The following is a 17,776-nucleotide window of genomic DNA, read 5'->3' on the forward strand; positions in this document are numbered from 1 at the left end:
CTTTGCAAAGCTGTCTTACGTCAAGAAGGACCTCACACTCAAAGTCAGCCATGCTTTCTCAATTGTGTCGAGCCACCCCATCTTTCTTTTACATCAATCATCCCCTCGTTGGTATACACCACATCGCGGCTCACACTACTTGAAAACAATCCTGGTAGAGCAATCCGGAGCTCACGGATGCATCCAGCCTGAGTGCACTGAACACCGTGGAAGACGACGTCTTGATTTGTGGCAATAGCGGCAGCCTGGACACGACGTCTTTGGGCAGCACTCTTGCAACCGTGGGAAGCTCCCGCTGCATTGAAATTAGCTGCAGCTCTTGCTAATCGGAAAGCACTCGAGGCTGCCGTTGAATCCGTCCAAGCTCATTCTTGTCAACTCGCAGAGACTGTTACAGTAATGTTTTCGCGCTTTGGTCTTCGCATATCAGACCACGTCGTGACCATGAAAGGGGTTAGCCTTGCTTCATGGTAAAGCAGTTGAATCCGTTGCCCTTGACCAGTGATGTCGAGGGAATGGCCACTTTTTTGTATCCAGTCATTCCACTCAACACGTCTGCGCTCTCCTTCGTGCTTGTCATCTTATTGAGATGATACGCGTTCTCCATCGTAAACTGCCCGGCCTGGCCGACGGCCACCAACCCAGTACTCCAGCACCCTGCCTTCCCGAGTGCTGCTGCAAGGTGCCGGAGGGGGGAGTATAGCATGCGCTGCGACGTGCTCACATCAGCATAGAGGGGCGCCATCAGTCTCATTCCGTCATCATGCACAGAACGACAACATGTCCAACAACGAGACAAGAAACTACCACAAGTAAAGACAATCGTTCCGACTCGAATGTATAGTTGTCAGATAACAACGTCGACTTGTCAGATGATATTGTCAGATTTAATTCAAAGTGTGATTATAGTCACACTGTCCTTCATGCGGCGCTTTTATCTTCAAGAGAGAGAGAGAGAGAGAGAAGACGAGCGACACGTGTTTGTGTGAGAGCGAGATCAACCGGAAACGCGAGAGAGGTGAGTGCTTCGGGCGACGGGATGGATGGCAGCGGCAGCAGCAGCGCAGTGTGATGGAATGGGATGGGATGGGATAGCAGGCTTGGGCTGCTGGATTAAACATGCACACATATGGGTGTGCTGAGTGCATTTGTGAAACGAGCATTGGCGGGAAGCTGCAAACTGGCGCCATGTGTTGCGCGTCTTAATTTTTTTTTTTCTCTCTCTTCTTCTGATTGAGTGCCCTTGCAGTAGCAGTCCGGAGAACCACCCGTCATGGCTGATGAAGTGAGCGAGCTGCTGGGTTTCATGTCCTTGGACACTCGCCTGGATGTGCGCAGCGCCGCCGTCGACCTCGTCCTGGGCCTGACCGTTTCCCAGGTGTGTTGAGCCGTTCGGCCTGTCAAACCGGCCTGAGTACCGCGCGTGCCTGTGAACTCATGTGCGCTTGCGGTGATGCTACAGGACAAGAACGTGTTCTTCAAGACAAACCGCGAGTTTGTTCCGGCACTCTGCACGATTGTCAAGGTCCGTTGACGTGTGGGCTTTAGGTCAAATGTTTGTTGCCGAGGCTGGTGCTGGAACACGACACATCAGCAGACCTATATCTCACCATCCCATGCTGTGCAGGAGGACCGGCAAGTGGTGATTGTCAAGGATGCGGTGGCAGCCTTGATCAACCTGGCCCACGATGAGGACTTGGCTAGCATTGTGATTCGCGAGGGTATTGTAGAGGCCACCACCAAACACATTCTCGACCCCGAGGAAACGTATCCCGACCCCTTTTGCCTCTTGCTGGTCAACCTCACGCGTCACAACGAGGCGGCTGAACGTCTCTGCCACCATACGGTTGACGAAAAGGTACGCATTTACTTTGCTGACGAACCTCCTTTTCTTCATCAACACCGTTCCATTTGTATTACTGTGGTCTCGGTCGACGTTGAGTCTCATGGAATATGCCTGGGTCGGTCGGGTGGATGAATGGAATTGCGATGGCTAGCCGGTTGTGCACGAGCTCGTCCGCGTCTTTTGCCTGGCCGACAAGTTTAATGAGAATGGCAATCTCGATCATTTGGCCAACGTCCTCTTCAACATTACACAGACCTCGGAGGGTCGGCGACTCGTCATGGCCCGCACCAATGAAGGTTGCGTGATTCAGGTTGGTGAAACACTGCTGCTCGTGAACATGACCCCCTTGGGTGTATTCAAGAGGAACAGGAAGGCTTGAAGGGGGGAATGCGCTCTTTCCCGGCCTTCTCAGCTGATGCGGTGTGTGTGCGTGTGCGTGTGTGTGTGCTGTGTGGTCCATCAGCGCCTGCTGCCCTTTACGCAGTATGTGGACTCGCGGATACGTCGTGGCGGTGTCATTGGAGCGCTCCGCAACTGCTGCTTTGAGTACCAGGTGCGCCAAGACATTCCGGCTCGGTGTACACTTTCAACTTTTTTTTTGGGTTGTGGTTGTTGTTGTTGTTGTCGACTTTGAACTTGCGCAAACCATTCTGCGTCTATCACTGAGCAATCGTTGGACGGTGGATTAGGATCACGAGTGGCTGCTGAGCCCCGAGGTGGATTTGTTGCCGTACCTCTTGCTGCCCCTGGCCGGCCCCGAGGAATTTGATGATGAGGTGCGATCAGGGCCGCCAGACCCGGGCTGTAGCCCTTCATCCATGCGCACCATTAGGATACTTGAACAACTTTTGCCTCGCAACTTGTCATCAAAACATGCTACTGTGTGCTCTGCGCCTTATTAGGACATGGACGGCATGCCAGATGATTTGCAGTATTTACCACCCGACAAGAAGCGCGATATGGATGCGGACATCCGTATGATGTTGCTGGAAGCGCTGCTGCAACTGGCAGCCACCCGAGGCATGCGCGAGCAAATGCGCCGCAACAAGGTGTATCCCATCCTGCGCGAGTACCACAAGTGGGAGCCGCTGGACGACGTCCGCGATGCTTGTGAACAGGTGGTGCAGCTCCTCATCAATGAGGAACACGACCTTGCCCCCAACCTTCACGAGGTCAACGTGGACCCGACCATTGCCAAGAAGTTGGACGAAATCAAGGTGTGCCACCCTGCGAGGCCCTCTATTTTTGGTGATTGTTGTTGTTTTGTTTCTTCTCGGCTCGCATCTGTGAGTGAATATGTGTGGATGGGTGAAGAGAGTGTGGGTCTCATTTCTTTCGCACTTGACTAATGCACGCATAGGAAATCATTTCGAGCGGCCAAGGGCCCGAAGTGGAACTTGTGCCTGAACCCGAACGCCCGACGGAAACAGCACGGCCGGCGTTGGAGGATGCCCAGTAGTGTGCGTGTGAAGCATGGGGATGTTGCGACGGCGTCTGGGTGCGCCTGTGTTTGCGTCGCATTGCCTCCAAAACATGATGGAAGTTGAAACGTGTTGATGAGGGAAGGTGAAACCGTGTTTCCGGCTGTGGCAGCGGGGTGTCGCTGAGACACAATTCCAAATCGATTTTGTTTGTTCCAATTGTTGATAATTTTCCTTTGTCTTTCTTTGCCTCAAGGTAGCAATTCTTTTGATTTCCCAGGCCGGAGGATCTTGCTCTGCCAGCACCCTGACTATTTTTTTTGCCTCCGAATGTAAGTTGGCACCTTGACGTACGCCGGTGCGATAGAGACTGCGCGTCGCGCGGTCCCGGGCGGAGAAGGAAATGTTGTATTCGCGGTAAGGCTACCGCATACGGTTGAGATGGGCCAAGAACTCTTCGCGGGTACGTGGATCGATGCGAAAGGTGCCCAGCATGGTGGATGTGGTGGTGCTCGTCTGAGTTTTTTGTACCCCGCGCATCTGCATACACATGTGTCTACACGTAGGCGGCAACAGCAGTGGGATCAAAGATGGTCAGGACGCAGAAGGGCGAAGGAGGACGCAAAAGCATCGCCAAAAAGGGTTGAGCCAAGACATGGCTCGTACTGGGCTTCCACGACGACGGCGCAGCCCGTGGGTTTGAGCACTTCCATGAGGACTGAAGCGATCTGCTTGGTCAGGCGCTCTTGGACTGGGTGGCCAGTGCCGGCGCAGACAGAGGCGAAAGGAGCCGCAAAAACACACGGTAAGCAAGAGCAAAAGCCAGGAAATCTGGCCTGTCGAATGGCAACAGCTGACACTTGTGGATGCGTGCGTCCATGTGGATGCATGCGTCCATGCCCACAATAACATGGGAGTGTGCGAGGGGGGGCAACGTGGTTTGCACCTTGAAGACGGCGTGAAAAGACTTCGACAATGCGGGCAAACTTGCTGAGACCCAGCACCTTCTTATCCGGAAGATAGCCAATGTGCACCTTGCCGAAAAAAGGCACCATGTGGTGCTCGCACATGCTGAAAAATTCAATGTCCTGCGCATGTAAGGCCCCACGATTCTTTGAGCAAGAGGTGGGAGGGCAACTCGGGGCGCGGATGCCTAAAGAACCAAGGGAGGCCACTGCGTTGACCCACGCGTACCCGGACGACGACCATGTCATCATGGTCTTCAGGAAAGACTGCGGAATGGATGACTTGCTCAGGTTTCTGGGCCAGCAAGCGGTAGGCAGCCAAAGTGAGAGGCTCACGGTGAATTGACACACGTCTCTGGCTCGCTCGGTGGCCGGACCGACCTTGGTGTAGCCCATGGTCATAAATTCGAGGGCCTTGGCAACGCGCAAGGGAGTGTCCTTGAGACCGGGCCGCTCGACATTTTCACCGACGCACTCCAGGATAGTGCGCACGGCGCCTTGCATGCTACGCGCCACCGATGCGGGTGAGAGGTTCTGGCGAGCAGGGATTGAGCGGCGAGAGGACAGGTGGAACGCACCGCTCCATGCGGGCCTTGGCAGCCTCGGGTTCCTCTCCAGGCCGGCCGAAGGAAAACTCCATGATGGTGGGAGCGTGATTTATCGTCAGTTCCGTCTGCGGTACAGCGAGCCAAAGGGAAAGAGCCGGCCGAGTGGGATGAGCAGCGACGGCCGGCAGCGACACCGACAAAGCACAAGACAGCGAAACGCACGTGCTTGATGAGCTTGTTGCGCTTGCCGAACGCTTGAACAGAAGCCAGATACTCCCTACAACCATGACCCAGACACATGAGTGATCAAATACGACGCTCTACCATGAAGGCTAGCCTTTACAGGGCCAGGAGCACCCGACGGAGCGCTGCCATTTTGCAGGTCACAGGGACGAGCTCACCCCACAGCGGCGTGTCACCCACTTTCACTGCGTTCGCAAACTGAGTTGAGTTTGAGCATGTTCACTGTATTCGCCTCCTGTTTAGTTTTTTAATCATTTGAATGGAGACTGAGAAGACTGGAGGAGACTTCAAGAGACTCATGCAGCACCCAAGCAACGAACTTCTCTGCCAGGGCTTGCTGTTTGCACTGTCGGCATCTTGCTTGCCGACAACTTCTCTGAACTTACTCTTTCAAGAAGTTGTCTCCCTCTCTCTCTCTCTCTCTCTCTCTCTCTCTCTCTCTCAATTTCTTGATTTTGAAGAAGAAGGAGACATCAAAATGGCAGCCACCCAGATTTCCGACGGTCTGACCAAGCGCGTAAGTCGCCTGATTACGGCTACAGGTTGGGCTACAGTTGAGCTGGAGACGGATGTGGGGGCTTCCAGTTGGTCGAACAACACCATACAACCAGTCCCACGCGAGATGAGGCAGGCACCCGTTCTTGACTGTGTGATGGACTCACTGACGGACGCGCGCTGACGGACTGGCAGATTCTCAAAGAGGGCGCTGGCCCCACGCCCACGGCAGGCACTGAGATCACCGTCCACTGCACGGGCAAGCTGTCAAGTGGCAAGAAGTTCTGGAGGTGAGCAGGCTTGTTGGGTTTCGGATGATCTCGATGGCAAGGATGGCGTTGACCCCTCTTTTTGTTGCTCTTGCCCGAGTAGCACAAAGGACCCGGGACAGCAGCCCTTCAGCTTCAATGTTGGCGTGGGCCAGGTCATCAAGGGATGGGACGAAGGTTGCATGACCATGAAGAAGGGCGAGGTTGCCGAGCTGACGGTCGCGGGCAAGAAGGCATATGGTGCCGCCGGTTTTCCGGCCTGGGGAATCGGTCCCAACGCCACCCTCATCTTTGAGATTGAGATTCTCAAGTTCTAGGCAGCTGGACCGCGCATATGCAGCTTCTTGTTGCTAGTTGTGTTCTTGCCCTGCCTTTCTTTTTTTTTTTTTTTTCTTCCTTCATCATGCCAGTGTGTGCGTGCGAAGAGCGTCCACAAGTGCAGGACGTCCTTCGAAATCAGCTGTTTTAGTTGAACGAGTGTTTGCATGTTTTCCTCTTCATTTCCCTTGAGAATCAAGACACACCAAGAATCAAGGAATGATGAGCATGCGACCAAGTAATGATGAGCATGCGACGCCTTGCCCTCATCTTGACGACCCGGCAAAAGGCTTGAGGATTGGGGTGAGCAAAAGGCTTCAAGACTGTGCGTGGTGGCTATGGCTTCGATTTCCGCAGTATCGGCGTTGCTCCGCACGCGCCCTCGGCCAGCCTCAACGCACGCGCCTTGTTGAAGCGCGCGCGGAGTGCTGCGGCCCAATGCGAGCCGAGGACGAGCAAGCCTCCAGTCCAAGCGATACAACTCCCCAACCAAACAAATAACAAAAGGTTTGAGGATCACAGGGGTACCACGATTGGACGGATGACAGAGAATAATACAGACAAGATGGGGTGATCACCGTGCCCGTTCAAGCTGGACACGGTGAAGCCGGTCACGTGCCGCGGGACGGCATTGTCGATGGTGAACAAGTTACTCGACCGGCACCTTGTTCAGGTTGAGCGCGTCGAGGATGGCCAGGGTGACCTTTTCGAGGTTCAGGGTGTAAAAGTGCAGGCCCGGGGCACCGGCCGCCTGCAAATCACGGCAGAGCTGGGCGCCATGCTCGACGGCCACCTTGCGAATGGCCTCCTTGTCGTCGCCGGCAGCCTCGACGGCGGCGCGGAGAGCAGCAGGGGTGCGCGACTTGCAAAAGGCAGTCATACGCTTGAAACCACCAGCGTTTTGAATGCACATGATGCCCGGCACCACGGGAATGTTGATGCCGTAGGCCTTGCAAGCCTTGAGGAATGCGCCGTAAACGGGAGCATCAAAGACCATCTGCGTGATGATGAGATCGGCACCAGCATCAACCTTGGCCTTGAGGTATTCCATCTCCTTTTGGAAATCGCCATCGCGGCAGACGTACAAGCCGTCTTCCATCTCGATGACACGCTCCTGTAGTCCACAGACGCAGTGCAAATGGTCAAGGGCGGTGTGGGGTGAGACCGGTCTGATACAGAGGTGCCATCAGATCATCAAAGTGGTACAACGTACGCGCTCTGATTCGGTGAGCTCGGCCTCGTCCTGGACCTTGGTGATGGCGTTGGGGTGGCCTTCGGGGTAGCCCGAGACAGCAATGGAGAAAAAGTCGCCGTGTTCCTTGCGAATGTGCTTGACCAAGTCGAGGGCGCAGCTGTAGCCGCCCTCGACGGCCTCCCATGCCTCTTCGCCCGCGGGCGGGTCTGTAGCGAAAAGGCAGGGGAGTGGCAAGGTTCGAATGAACAAAAAAAAAAAAATGGTCGCGCAAGAGTTGAGGCTTGGGCGCGGCGCCTCGGTTTTGATGACGATGTGACGGGGCGGGAGAGCAGCGAGTTTTGGCAGGGAGAAAAAAAGGCGGGAGGCTAAGCTACGCACCGCCACGAAGTGCCACAATGTTGCGGATACCGGCGTCACGGGCGCCCTTGAGCGCAATGTCAATCTTCTCCGAGGGCATGTTGGTGCTGTGACCCGATCGTAGGAGCAAAAGGTGAGCTGGGTCGGGTGCAGGTGCGTGATGTGCGGGGGCGGGCACAAGCCAAAAGTCACGGACCAGGTGAGATGCATGTTGGCGTTGGCGCCGCACTCCTTCACCATGCGGGTGCAGAGGTCGAGGGTCAAGTCCGAGGTGGAGCCTCCGGCACCCCAGGTCATGTCCATGAAGAGGGGTTCTGTGCCGGCCGACACCCAAGTCCAAGGCAGATGAGGAGAAGGTTCGGAACGCTTGGTCGGTGGGGATGCGTGTGGGTGGGCGGGAGCCAGTGGCAACAGGGTTGGGCGGGGCGTTTGCTAAAAACCAACTGGCCGATCACGTACGCTGGTCATTGTAGCGCTGGATGCGACTCATGAGCGAGGTGACGCCATCGTCGGTGCGGGGCGGGAAGAACTCGAAGGAAACAAACTTTTCGCCCTTGGCCGAGAGCTCCTGCAGGCGGTCACTAATCTTGAAGGTAGCCATGCTGCTTGATGGGGTTGTGATGCTAGCCGAGGGAAAAGGAAAAGGGAAGAAGGGGAAGGGGGAAGGGGGAGTTGCAGTGAAAGGTGAGTCGTGGCGGCCAGTCTCAACCCGCGGAAGTGCGGATCATGAAAATTGAGGACAAGATCCCGGCAACGCAAGCGCATCAGCGAGGACGAGGAGGGAGGCGGAAGGAGAGAGAGAGAGAGAGAGAGAGAGAGAGAGAGGGCGGGAGAGAGGGAGGGAGGGAGTCGTGCAGGACTTGAAGGCACGAGTCTGGACGCGTGTCGAGGGACGACGCGCACTGAGAGATCTGACGGTACCTTGATGATGATGAGATGGGGGCGGATAAGTGTGTCGCCTATGGGGTTTGAGACCGAGTGAGTGGCAAGATTGCATTCATCCGTCTGCCCTGCCCTGCGCACACGCTTCACGCAGGGGCAAGGGCACCCTGTATGTGCACAGGGGACCAGGAAACGCGAGCACGACCGCCACTGCCATCGTTGCCGGCTGGACGACGAACGACGACGACGACCCGTGTGTTGCAACAACAAACCTCAATCAATAAAACACCTCTCTCTGATTTGCTCCCTGGCCCTGTTGTGCCTCTGAAGTGATGCTGGTGGTCGGTCAACTTCTCTGAATGTTTTTCATATACCATACCCATCTCTGATCATGTGGAAAAGTCAAGCTAAAATCCCGGTATTGTCAGCTGCTATTTGTGTGCTTCTCTTTTATCGATGTTGAAGTTATTCCTATTCTCTAGATTCCAGTGCAAGGACGGCAATGTCTCTATCTCCATCTCGTAGTCACTATCATCTCTCCGCTTGGTTATTTTGATGTTTTTATGGCTGCAATAAGTGAATAGTTTGCAGCAATAACTGCATTCGTTTTGACGGTTGCCTTCCTTATATCTTCACAGTAAAGCTACAACTGGTTACAAGATCGACAATAAGTCCATATTGATCTGCATCTTCTCAACTCTAACCTCGTAGACTCCGACGGCTTCACGTGCGAGCAAGTGGCTCGAGACCAGAAAAAGGGCAGCCGGTCCAACGGCCCCTGAACCGCCAGTCAGGACCATGGCCACGCGTAGTCGTTGAGATCAGACGGCTGCCATGGATGCCTGAACACGTCGCCGCACAGGCTGAAGATCAGGTGCTTGTGTGTGCGTGTGTGTGCGTGTGTGTGCGTGTGTGTGCGTGTGTGTGTGTGAGCAGCGTCTGCTCGGGGCTGAACTGTACACGTGTCAACTGCGCACAAAGCGTGATATGAGAGAGAGAGCGTGTGTGTGTGCTGGGACACAAGCAGAGAGGGAGGCTGATGGTGGTGCCAGCAACGCGGTATCAGAGCATGGGCGACGGTGAAAGTAAGGGTTGTATGGATGGCCCAGTATCTAGCATCAGTCGGTTACATGGTGCGGTGACATGGCACTGCCATCGCGGTGCCAGAGGCGCTGCCACTTTCAAACACACACACACACACACACACACACTGACGCCTTCTTTTTATGCGGTTCTCAAGTCTCTCAGTCTCTCAGTCTCTCTCAGTCTCTATCCAGTCCCTCTCAGTCCCTCTCAGTCCCTCTCAGTCCCTCTCAGTCCCTCTTAGTCCCTCTTAGTCTCTTGAGTTCCTCAGTCTCTTAGTCTCTTCGTCTCTGTCTATGTCTCTTAGTCTCTCTAAATCTCTTAGTCTGCTAGAAGTCTGGCTTGCCGCTGATGCGCACAAGACCCCAAACCTGACTCACTCACTCCGTCAAACTCACTCCCAAACGCGAGACTCGACTCTCGAGCGGCGTCCTTTCCTTTGGATGTGTGATCAAGCCATCATCTGGGGCGGCTTACCCTTGCAGTGTGATGCTCTGCGTCGATGATTGGTTTTGAGTTGACGCGCCTGGTTCGTTTGGGGTGGCACGCCAGATCGCAGCATGGACATGGCATCCGCTTGCTGCGATGACAACTTGATACGGCGGCTCCTGCTCCCGCAGTTTGGCAGCTGGCTTGTCATCATCAATCAACTCTGGCAACAGCGTAGACAGTTTAAAATGACATTCTTTGTGTTCCAGATCATGGCAAACGACAGGGTCTACGGCGACGTCGGCCACCGGATTGGGATAACCTCGCCTGTCTGTGCCCGACTGGGTACGCAGAGTGCGATCGAGTTTAGTGGGTGCCCTGGCCTCGTTTGGCACGCAAGAGTCCAGTCGACGCTATTCGGGGTGATTGATTGCGCACACGGTCCTGTCACGCGAAAGCATCCAATGGGTTTGGGACGACAATCCAAAAGGATACCAAGAGGCCGTCGAGCGCGCCGGCGCCAAAACTGAGACATCGATCAGGCTGCGCAAGGCAACCTGGAAATGTTCGGCCCGCCTCCTCTGGCGTCCGCCCACCCGTCCCCTGTGCTCTCGGTATTTGGTAGCCCCAACTCCACCAGGCAAGGCGGGGAGGCGTCGAGGCAAGAAATAGAATGATTCAGGACGGTCAAGGACGGAGCCGGGCGCCCCAACAAGGAGGGGCATTGAAACTTGGTGGGGGCTCCAGTGATACCGGAGAAGTGCGAGGAGGAGCCTATGGGGTTGGGGGACGTGGCTGGGGCTGGGGGATACAGACCCATTTCGACCATGGTGTGGGATGGATGAAACTCTTTCAAACAAGCCCAATGTCAGGAGGGACAGTCATACTGACTTGACGTCACGTGTACCTTACGCAGGAGTACAAGTTCAGCCTTGTGCGAAGATGTTGGCAACGCTTGTGAATCAAAATAAGGGTATTTTTCCATCTTTACCAATAGAAACCACCCAACTTGAATTTTTGGACTGGGGCATGGCGGTTGAGGTTATCAATCACACACTAGAGTCAAAGGGGGATTCTTGTGAACTGGAAGGGCAAGCATGTGCATCTGCCACCCAGCCGTTGGCTGCGGTTGGGGCTCGAATGGGATAATGGTGCGGCATAATCTGGAGTTCTTTCCTGCACGAAAAGGACTGTTGTGATAATGATGAGGGTGTTGTGATTTTGACGTTGATTCACCGCTGGCGCTCTCGGTGCCTGCTGCTTGCCAAAATCCTATGGGCGGAGCGATGATGTGATCAAAGCTGAATGTTCATCACGTCGAAGAGAAGCAGCGCTCTGGCAGCACTATAAGATGAGTTTGCGTGAGGGTGATGCTGGCGGCACGTCGCGGCGAGTTTGTTGTGACGAATCAAGTCACATGGCAAAGGTGCCCTGGCACCTGCGGCACCTCATACCGTGTGTTTGTTTGCATCACTGCCAATCACGCCAGCACGCTGGCCGGGCACGCGGTTGACGCGTTCATGACGCAAACGTTTCATGGCGCACATGGTCCACCCCTTTGTCCAGCTTGTCAGGTCTGTGCTAGGGAAAAACAAGAGCCCAATGTGGGCACGTGTGCCGTCACAGCCATGCTGGGTGTGTGTCGAGCTCGTTCAGAGCGGGACTCGACACACCCAACCGGACCTAACCCCGAATAGCCCCGACCAGGCGTAGGGACGCGTTTTAAACACGGTGCCCTGTCTGAAGTTCGCCCATTCTTATGTCACGCAAACCATCAACGCTGTCTGTGACACAGACAGGAGCAAGATGCGGTCAGTTGTGATGTGCAACGGAGCGCATGAGTGAATGGGGAAGACTGGAATGAAGGGCGAGCCAAGCGGTTCTTGCGAAGAGATGGGGCCGCAGATGGTCCAACCACGGTTCTGCACCCCGGCCTTGACCATATGTCCCAGCGTGGACAGAAAGGTAGGGGCGTTGATGTCCAACGCATGCAAGCGGACGCAACTGTTGGCTGAGCGTGTGCCTCGACAAGGTTGCATCACAGGAAGCTTCATCCATACTTACGTCCAAACAAGACACGCTGCGACCCAACCCAGCCCCAACACAGCCACGCCGACCTCGTCAGGACGTTTGGTGTGGTTTGTTTAAGTGAGTAAGTGAGTGAGTCAGCGAGTCACAGAGAGAGAGAGAGTGTGTGTGTGTGTGTGAGCAGCGTTTGTGATGCTTCTCAAACGATGCGGTGAATAATTCATATACGATAAACTTAAGAGTGCTTCCTGCTGCTACGCCTGCCATATGGCATGAGCTACGAGTGCCGAACACACAGCTCCACGGGGACGTAATAATCAATACGGCGACGCGCTGGAGCGGCAGCAGCAGCGTGGTTGAATCGCAGTCCAGTTGATTGTGTCGAGGTTTTGCAATCGAGGTGACAATTAGCTTGGGTACCCTCTTTCGCTACCCCTGGCTTGTTGGGTAACGACAAAACCAGGATTTCGTCCAACTGTTGATTTCAACCAAATGCCGAGAGCGCCGGCGAGACGGCGCTGACTGCAGATTGGACTTTGTATCGCTTCAGCCCTTAAGATGGCCTCTCAATATCCAAGTCCCAGGGCTTTTTTGGCTGATCATCACGATGTTCAGACACGATCATGCCATGGTCAAACGAATGCCAAGCCTTGCTGTGACCCAGCAGATCCGACACTGGAACATGTGCTTGCTGATCTTGATCCCCAACTCTCCATAAAATCATCCTTGGATACCAAACAAACAAACAAACATGCAAATAAACGGCAGCCAGTGGCGAGAAATCGGATCTCATTCGCGCATTCCTCGCCGCCCGGTGGCATCAGTGGCATGCTCCTGGCCCTGCTCCGCCCCCCGCCTGGTTGGGGAGAGACTTTTAGCCTTGTTTCGGCGTTTCGTGCGTCTTATTCCAGAGACCCCCAACGACACCTTGCCCCAAGTCAACCTGACTCTTGCTCGTTTGTGCCCGCCCCGCGCACGCCCCAACGAGCATCTTGACCGTCACTAGCATCAATACCACTGAACCCGGACTATGTCCCCCCTTCTTCCTTGGTCCCCCGTTTAACGATGATGCGACCACACTGCGTAGGAGAGTGGGAAGATGGCTCGACGATCTCACGTGGCCATGTCTCGACGACAGATGCCCAAACGTTGATCACACAGAGGCACGGACGGACCTTGGAGGTTTTGGTTGTGGTTTGGCCTCTTTGGGTTCCAGCTTAAGAAGGTTGAGAAGCCTCATGCTCGTCTACCAGTGGGGCTGCTGTCCTCTTCAAGTTCTCCCAAATTGCCCCAACCCAACGACCGAAGACGCCCTCCGCCTCTTCAGCCCTTTTGCTGCTCCGCACACTTTTGCCGTGACTTTGCTGATTGTGTACGCTGTGCCCGCTTTTGGCCATCACGCTTGCCTTTTGATGGTTGAGTGGTCAAGCGGGACCCTCTACCTCGACCGAGTCGGTCGCGGCCCCAAACACTAGCCCCTTGATCACCTCGCGTACCTCGCCCCCTCCTCTGCCCCAAAAGAATTCTTAACCATCCCCAACCTCTTTTATCTCTCCTCTCTCTCTCTCTCTCCCCTCCACTTCTCTCTCTCTCTCTCTCTCTCTCTCTCCTCTCTCTCCAGCTGTGCCGTGTTCTCTCAGCGTCGAGCCAAGTCAAAGAGGGAAAAAACGGACAAACGAACCAAACGAATGGTTCAAACAAGTTTCAACCATCAGAACCATCAGGTATGATGATTACGTCGTCTCCCCCCACAAAATAGTAAAACCCCACCCACAAACCCACAAACCCCCACCACCAACCAACCCAACACTCCCCCCACCAACCACACCAACCCCTTCCACACTTCACCCTCTCCCTTTCTCTGAAAACCTCACTCTCCCGTGCGCTTTCTCTCTTAGCGCACTCTCTTACCGCTATCTCAAATCACCTCGCCCTCTCTCTCTCTCTTCATCCCTCTCACTCTTCCTTCATCTCTCTCGCTCGCTTTCGAGATTTCACGGCTTTGATTGCCTGACAGGCAAAGGAGCTTTTCAGCCGTGTGCCCCTTCCTCCGGTTCGCTGCGCTCTCTCTCTCTCTCTCTCGTCTCTCTCTCTCGTCTCTCCACCGCAACCGTCGCAGCAGGAGCAGCATCAACCACCACGGTCAGGGATTTGCGCCGGGGCGACTCGTCAGTTGGGCATTTTCTTCAGTCCACTGCCAGACTTGATCAGCACCTTCTACAACCATCAGCAGCAACCATCAACAGCAACAACAACCACTTGAACGTTGTCGACCAGGTCGCCACACACAGACGGCCATGATGACTGAGCTGACGCAATTGAGCTGGCTGCTCAATGCCAACCCGCGCTGCGCTGCCCTGGATGATGATCACTCCGCCATGCACCAGCTGCCCTTCTCCATGCTGCTCACGCCCAAGACCCCCCAGCGCCGCTCTGCCAAGGCAACCGCCGCCAACCGCAAGCTCAAGCGCGCCGAGCGTCAACAGCGCCGCCGCACCATTGACATGGACCCCACCTCGGCCAAAAAGATGACCAACACATCCACCATCAACAACACCAACAACAGCTCGGCCAAGCGCCGTGCCCCCGCCAAGCTCGCCACCACCACCAACGACCAAGACCTCGAGTGGCTCTCCGCTCATGCCCAGCTTCAAGCCCGCCTTGATCGCCTTGTGGCCGCCGCCCTGGCCGTTGACCCCGAGGCCGCCAACGCTGCCCTCCTCCCCGCCATGATTGCCCTCGCTCTCATGCACCACCGTGCCGTCTACGACCAATCAGCCACCAACGCCACCCTCACCTCGGCCAACCCCGGACAGACCTCCACTCAAGTCGAGCGCTGGATCCTTCGCTCCTTTCCCGCCCTCGCCCTCGCCGCGGCTGCTGATCTGAAGAAGGGCGTCCGCATTCACCTCGGCTCCCACTCTGCCTTTGTCCGCAAGCAACGCGGTACCGCTCGCACAACGTGGCGCGTTGATGCCCAGTACATGCCCACCCTCTGCAGCGAGCTCGAGCACTTTATCAGTCGCGCCTCGGCCGTCAACACCTCCAGCTTGCAAGATCACACCGCCGCGCCCAGCGCCAAGCGCCTCAAGCGCGCTTCCATCCACCACGAGTCACGCATCCTCAGCAGCGGCAGCTCAGACATGTCCGCCAGCGACGCCGAGTCACTGCAAGCCGACAGCGGCTTTGAAGAGTTTGCCGAGCTCCTCCATGCCTACGCTCAAGAGGATGATGACCTCGACAACATGATGAAGGAGCTCACTGCCGCTCTCCCCGAGCCCTCCCCCCGCGAACCCCAGGACCTCTCCTCCATCTTTGGCGACTCGATCAACCCCACCCTCTGGGTCCCCACTCTCGAAACCGGCGCCGATGATCTCACAGCCACCCTTTTCCGTGACCTCGAAGCCCTCACCGGCCTCGTCCCCGATCAAGAGTCACTTGACCCCCTCAGCGCGGCTGCCTCCCTCATTGACATCCTCTGCTAGGCCCTCCACCCGTGCATTTTATTCTCGGTCCCCTCTCGGAAGCGGTGGCATCAACCCTTCCCTGATGACCCCTTTTTTTCCTCTTTTATAGCCTTTAATTGCCTTTTTTTTTCTTTTGTCTGCCTACGCTATGGCATGTCCTCCTTGTCGTGCCTTTTTTCTTCTTTTGATCGTGGTACCTGTCTCGAGTGTCATGGACTCGGCTGCGCGGCCTGTGGTCGCCTCCTTCAAGAGTGTTCAGCCTTGAGCCGCTCCCCGGGACACCCCTATCTTCCAGTGTGATTGCTTGGTTTATTTAGAGCATGCGTGTCATCCATGACATGCACCATTGAACATAGTCTTATGCAACCCCGCGCTCCCTTGTTGAACCTGGTCTTTCTCCTTTTTGACCATGAAGACGCGTGGTCCTAACCGCCACCTGCCTTCCTTTCTTTCCATAATTTAATGCAAAGCTTTTGACTCCCTTCCTTCCTTTCTTCCTGTTCTCTGGTATTTCCAACCTTCGATTAACAAGCAAGGTCTCAGCCCTTTGAGAACCTGACAGACAAGAAAGAAGATAATTATGTTATCATGATCGCTCTACGCCTTGTTGTAGCCAAGGGTTGTGTCGCATTTGGACGTGGCTCCTTTGAGCTCCATTGTCAATTCCATAATCCGCCGACAGGCAAAGAGGAAGGAACAATGGCATCATAGGAAGTAGCAACGAACGAAAGAAAAAGGAATGATCAAGTTGAACTAGTACGGCGCGGCCGCACAGTATCGTCCAGGAACAGCTGACGCCCGTTCTCTCGACAAAAGGCATTTAGCCGGAGAGGGAAGCAAGGCTTGCGACAGCGAAGTGGAACCTATAGCGCCTTGAGACGAGCCTCCAGATCAGTCAGTTCCTTCTCCAGGTCAGCGCGGGCGTCCAGCTTTTGACGTTGTTCGGGCTCGAGAGAATCGGCTTGAAGCTCCCCGGCGTCCAGCTTGCCCTGGCCCAAAGCAACCCAACCAAGCGTGAGACGGGCCTCAACACAACCAGCAGCAAACCTGCCGCGGCTTGTACCTGAAGTTGTTGAATGCTCTTGAGCTTCTTGTTAATGGCACGCATGCGTTTCTCGATCTGAACCTGCCAAGCGAGATGAACACGAAATAGTCCCAATGGACAGAGAGGCCGGTGAGGAGGATAAAAAAAAGAGGAGGGGGCAATGAAGAAAGCAAAGGGCTGGTGGAGGATAAGAAGTTGCAGTACAATCAGGACCAGGGTGCTGTCTGCACCAACGTACGTCCTCGGAAGCCGCTGGTGAAGCAGCGGCGACGGGGGCAGCGCCAGTGGCTGTGCCCGCCGAGGTTGAGGAAGTGTCCGCTTCGTCCCCCTGTTGACCAGCGTCATCGTTAGTGGCCAAACCTAGGGCTTCGGCTTGGCGCTTGGCTTTACGCTTGGCATTCTTTTTCTGAGCCTATCGTGGGGGGAGTGGGGCGGCAATCCTTTAGAGCAGGAGAAGAGTACGTGGGGTGGCGCAGCAGTTAATTGCTTCCGCACCTTGGTCATGTTGGCCATCGCGGCATCTGCAGCAGGTGCGCTTTGTCCAGCGACGAGGCCGCTATCGCGCCATTCGCGCGCCCTACCCACAGTCAAGTGCGGCACCAACGGCAAGTTGAGCGACCCACGTTGAGCAAGCAAGGTGGCCAGCATGCTGTTGCTGCTGCTGCTGCTGCTGCTGCCGTCGCTGCTGCTGCTGCAAGCAGTCGACAACTTACACGCGCGCCTTCTCCACCACAAAACTTTGCTTTTCCTCCGGAGGAACGTATCCGGGCCTGGCGAAAAGCAAGAGAGCGTGAGCGAGCGCGCGAAAAAAAAGAGCACTGAAGAAGCCAGACATGCGTCACAAATAACGGACTTACTTGACACGTCGCGCCTTGCGCCAAGTCCCATCTGCGCGCTGCGTAGATGTGATCATTTCACCGGCACCGCCGGCGCTGCCACTGCTCGTCGCCATCTCTCTCTCTCTCTCTTTTCTGTCGAAAAAAAAAAAAAGAGAGAGAGAGAGAGAGAGAGAGAGAGAGAGAGAGAGAGAGAGAGAGAGAGAGAGAGAGAGAGAGAGAGAGAGAGAGAGAGAGAGAAAAGCAGTTCGTTGTGTCAGTCTCCTCGGAGACTGAGACTGGAGTCTTGGATCGTATGAGTCTCCTAGTCTCGTAGTCTCCTTGGGATCTGATACGGGTGGTGTGATCG

General features: G+C 55.4%; 5 protein-coding genes across 5 annotated transcripts in view; 3 read left to right on the forward strand and 2 right to left on the reverse strand.

The window, feature by feature from the left end:
- The window catches only part of MONBRDRAFT_25579 (uncharacterized protein), a gene marked incomplete at both ends in the record, with an annotated part of 2,645 nt that extends 2,319 nt beyond the window's left edge, over positions 1–326 (forward strand). The window contains one exon of the mRNA XM_001745819.1: positions 159–326. Coding sequence (XP_001745871.1) covers positions 159–326 — 168 coding nt within the window. The remainder of the gene's footprint in view (positions 1–158) is intronic.
- Positions 327–960: 634 nt separating this feature from the next.
- MONBRDRAFT_32489 (uncharacterized protein) lies at positions 961–3,484 on the forward strand. Its single transcript, XM_001745820.1, has 9 exons — positions 961–1,018; positions 1,250–1,378; positions 1,463–1,525; positions 1,628–1,858; positions 1,998–2,156; positions 2,310–2,399; positions 2,536–2,622; positions 2,749–3,063; positions 3,207–3,484. The coding sequence occupies exons 2-9, from the start codon at positions 1,274–1,276 to the stop codon at positions 3,303–3,305; spliced, it is 1,149 nt and encodes a 382-aa protein (XP_001745872.1). The 5' UTR covers positions 961–1,018; positions 1,250–1,273; the 3' UTR covers positions 3,306–3,484.
- Positions 3,485–6,436: 2,952 nt separating this feature from the next.
- MONBRDRAFT_32490 (uncharacterized protein) lies at positions 6,437–8,601 on the reverse strand. The gene is made up of 6 exons (XM_001745949.1): positions 8,579–8,601; positions 8,117–8,280; positions 7,854–7,971; positions 7,679–7,764; positions 7,319–7,506; positions 6,437–7,219 (listed from the first exon to the last, which is right to left on the reverse strand). The coding sequence occupies exons 2-6, from the start codon at positions 8,256–8,258 to the stop codon at positions 6,755–6,757; spliced, it is 999 nt and encodes a 332-aa protein (XP_001746001.1). The 5' UTR covers positions 8,259–8,280; positions 8,579–8,601; the 3' UTR covers positions 6,437–6,754.
- A 4,306-nt stretch (positions 8,602–12,907) lies between these two features.
- On the forward strand, positions 12,908–16,021 carry MONBRDRAFT_32491 (uncharacterized protein; the record flags this gene model as incomplete). Its single annotated transcript, XM_001745821.1, has 4 exons — positions 12,908–12,938; positions 13,601–13,803; positions 14,097–14,221; positions 14,310–16,021. The coding sequence occupies 4 exons, from the start codon at positions 12,908–12,910 to the stop codon at positions 15,562–15,564; spliced, it is 1,614 nt and encodes a 537-aa protein (XP_001745873.1). The 3' UTR covers positions 15,565–16,021.
- Positions 16,022–16,409: 388 nt separating this feature from the next.
- On the reverse strand, positions 16,410–17,543 carry MONBRDRAFT_8361 (uncharacterized protein; the record flags this gene model as incomplete). The annotated part of the gene is made up of 5 exons (XM_001745950.1): positions 16,410–16,535; positions 16,610–16,672; positions 16,830–17,003; positions 17,087–17,282; positions 17,449–17,543. The coding sequence occupies 5 exons, from the start codon at positions 17,541–17,543 to the stop codon at positions 16,410–16,412; spliced, it is 654 nt and encodes a 217-aa protein (XP_001746002.1).
- Positions 17,544–17,776: the final 233 nt, after the last annotated feature.

This window comes from Monosiga brevicollis, genomic scaffold (assembly GCF_000002865.3).
Source record: "Monosiga brevicollis MX1 MONBRscaffold_10 genomic scaffold, whole genome shotgun sequence".
NCBI lineage: Eukaryota > Choanoflagellata > Craspedida > Salpingoecidae > Monosiga > Monosiga brevicollis.

Bases quoted from the DNA above. Each gene is read 5' to 3' on its own strand.
- MONBRDRAFT_32489 (XM_001745820.1), top strand. From the start codon at position 1,274: ATGGCTGATGAAGTGAGCGAGCTGCTGGGTTTCATGTCCTTGGACACT. The intron at 1,859-1,997 runs GTACGCATTTAC...TGCGATGGCTAG, and splicing joins ACCATACGGTTGACGAAAAG to CCGGTTGTGCACGAGCTCGT. The intron at 2,623-2,748 runs GTGCGATCAGGG...GCGCCTTATTAG, and splicing joins CCGAGGAATTTGATGATGAG to GACATGGACGGCATGCCAGA.
- MONBRDRAFT_32490 (XM_001745949.1), bottom strand. From the start codon at position 8,258: ATGGCTACCTTCAAGATTAGTGACCGCCTGCAGGAGCTCTCGGCCAAG. The intron at 7,765-7,853 runs GTCCGTGACTTT...ATCGGGTCACAG, and splicing joins GCCAACATGCATCTCACCTG to CACCAACATGCCCTCGGAGA. The intron at 7,507-7,678 runs GTGCGTAGCTTA...TTTTCGCTACAG, and splicing joins CATTGTGGCACTTCGTGGCG to ACCCGCCCGCGGGCGAAGAG.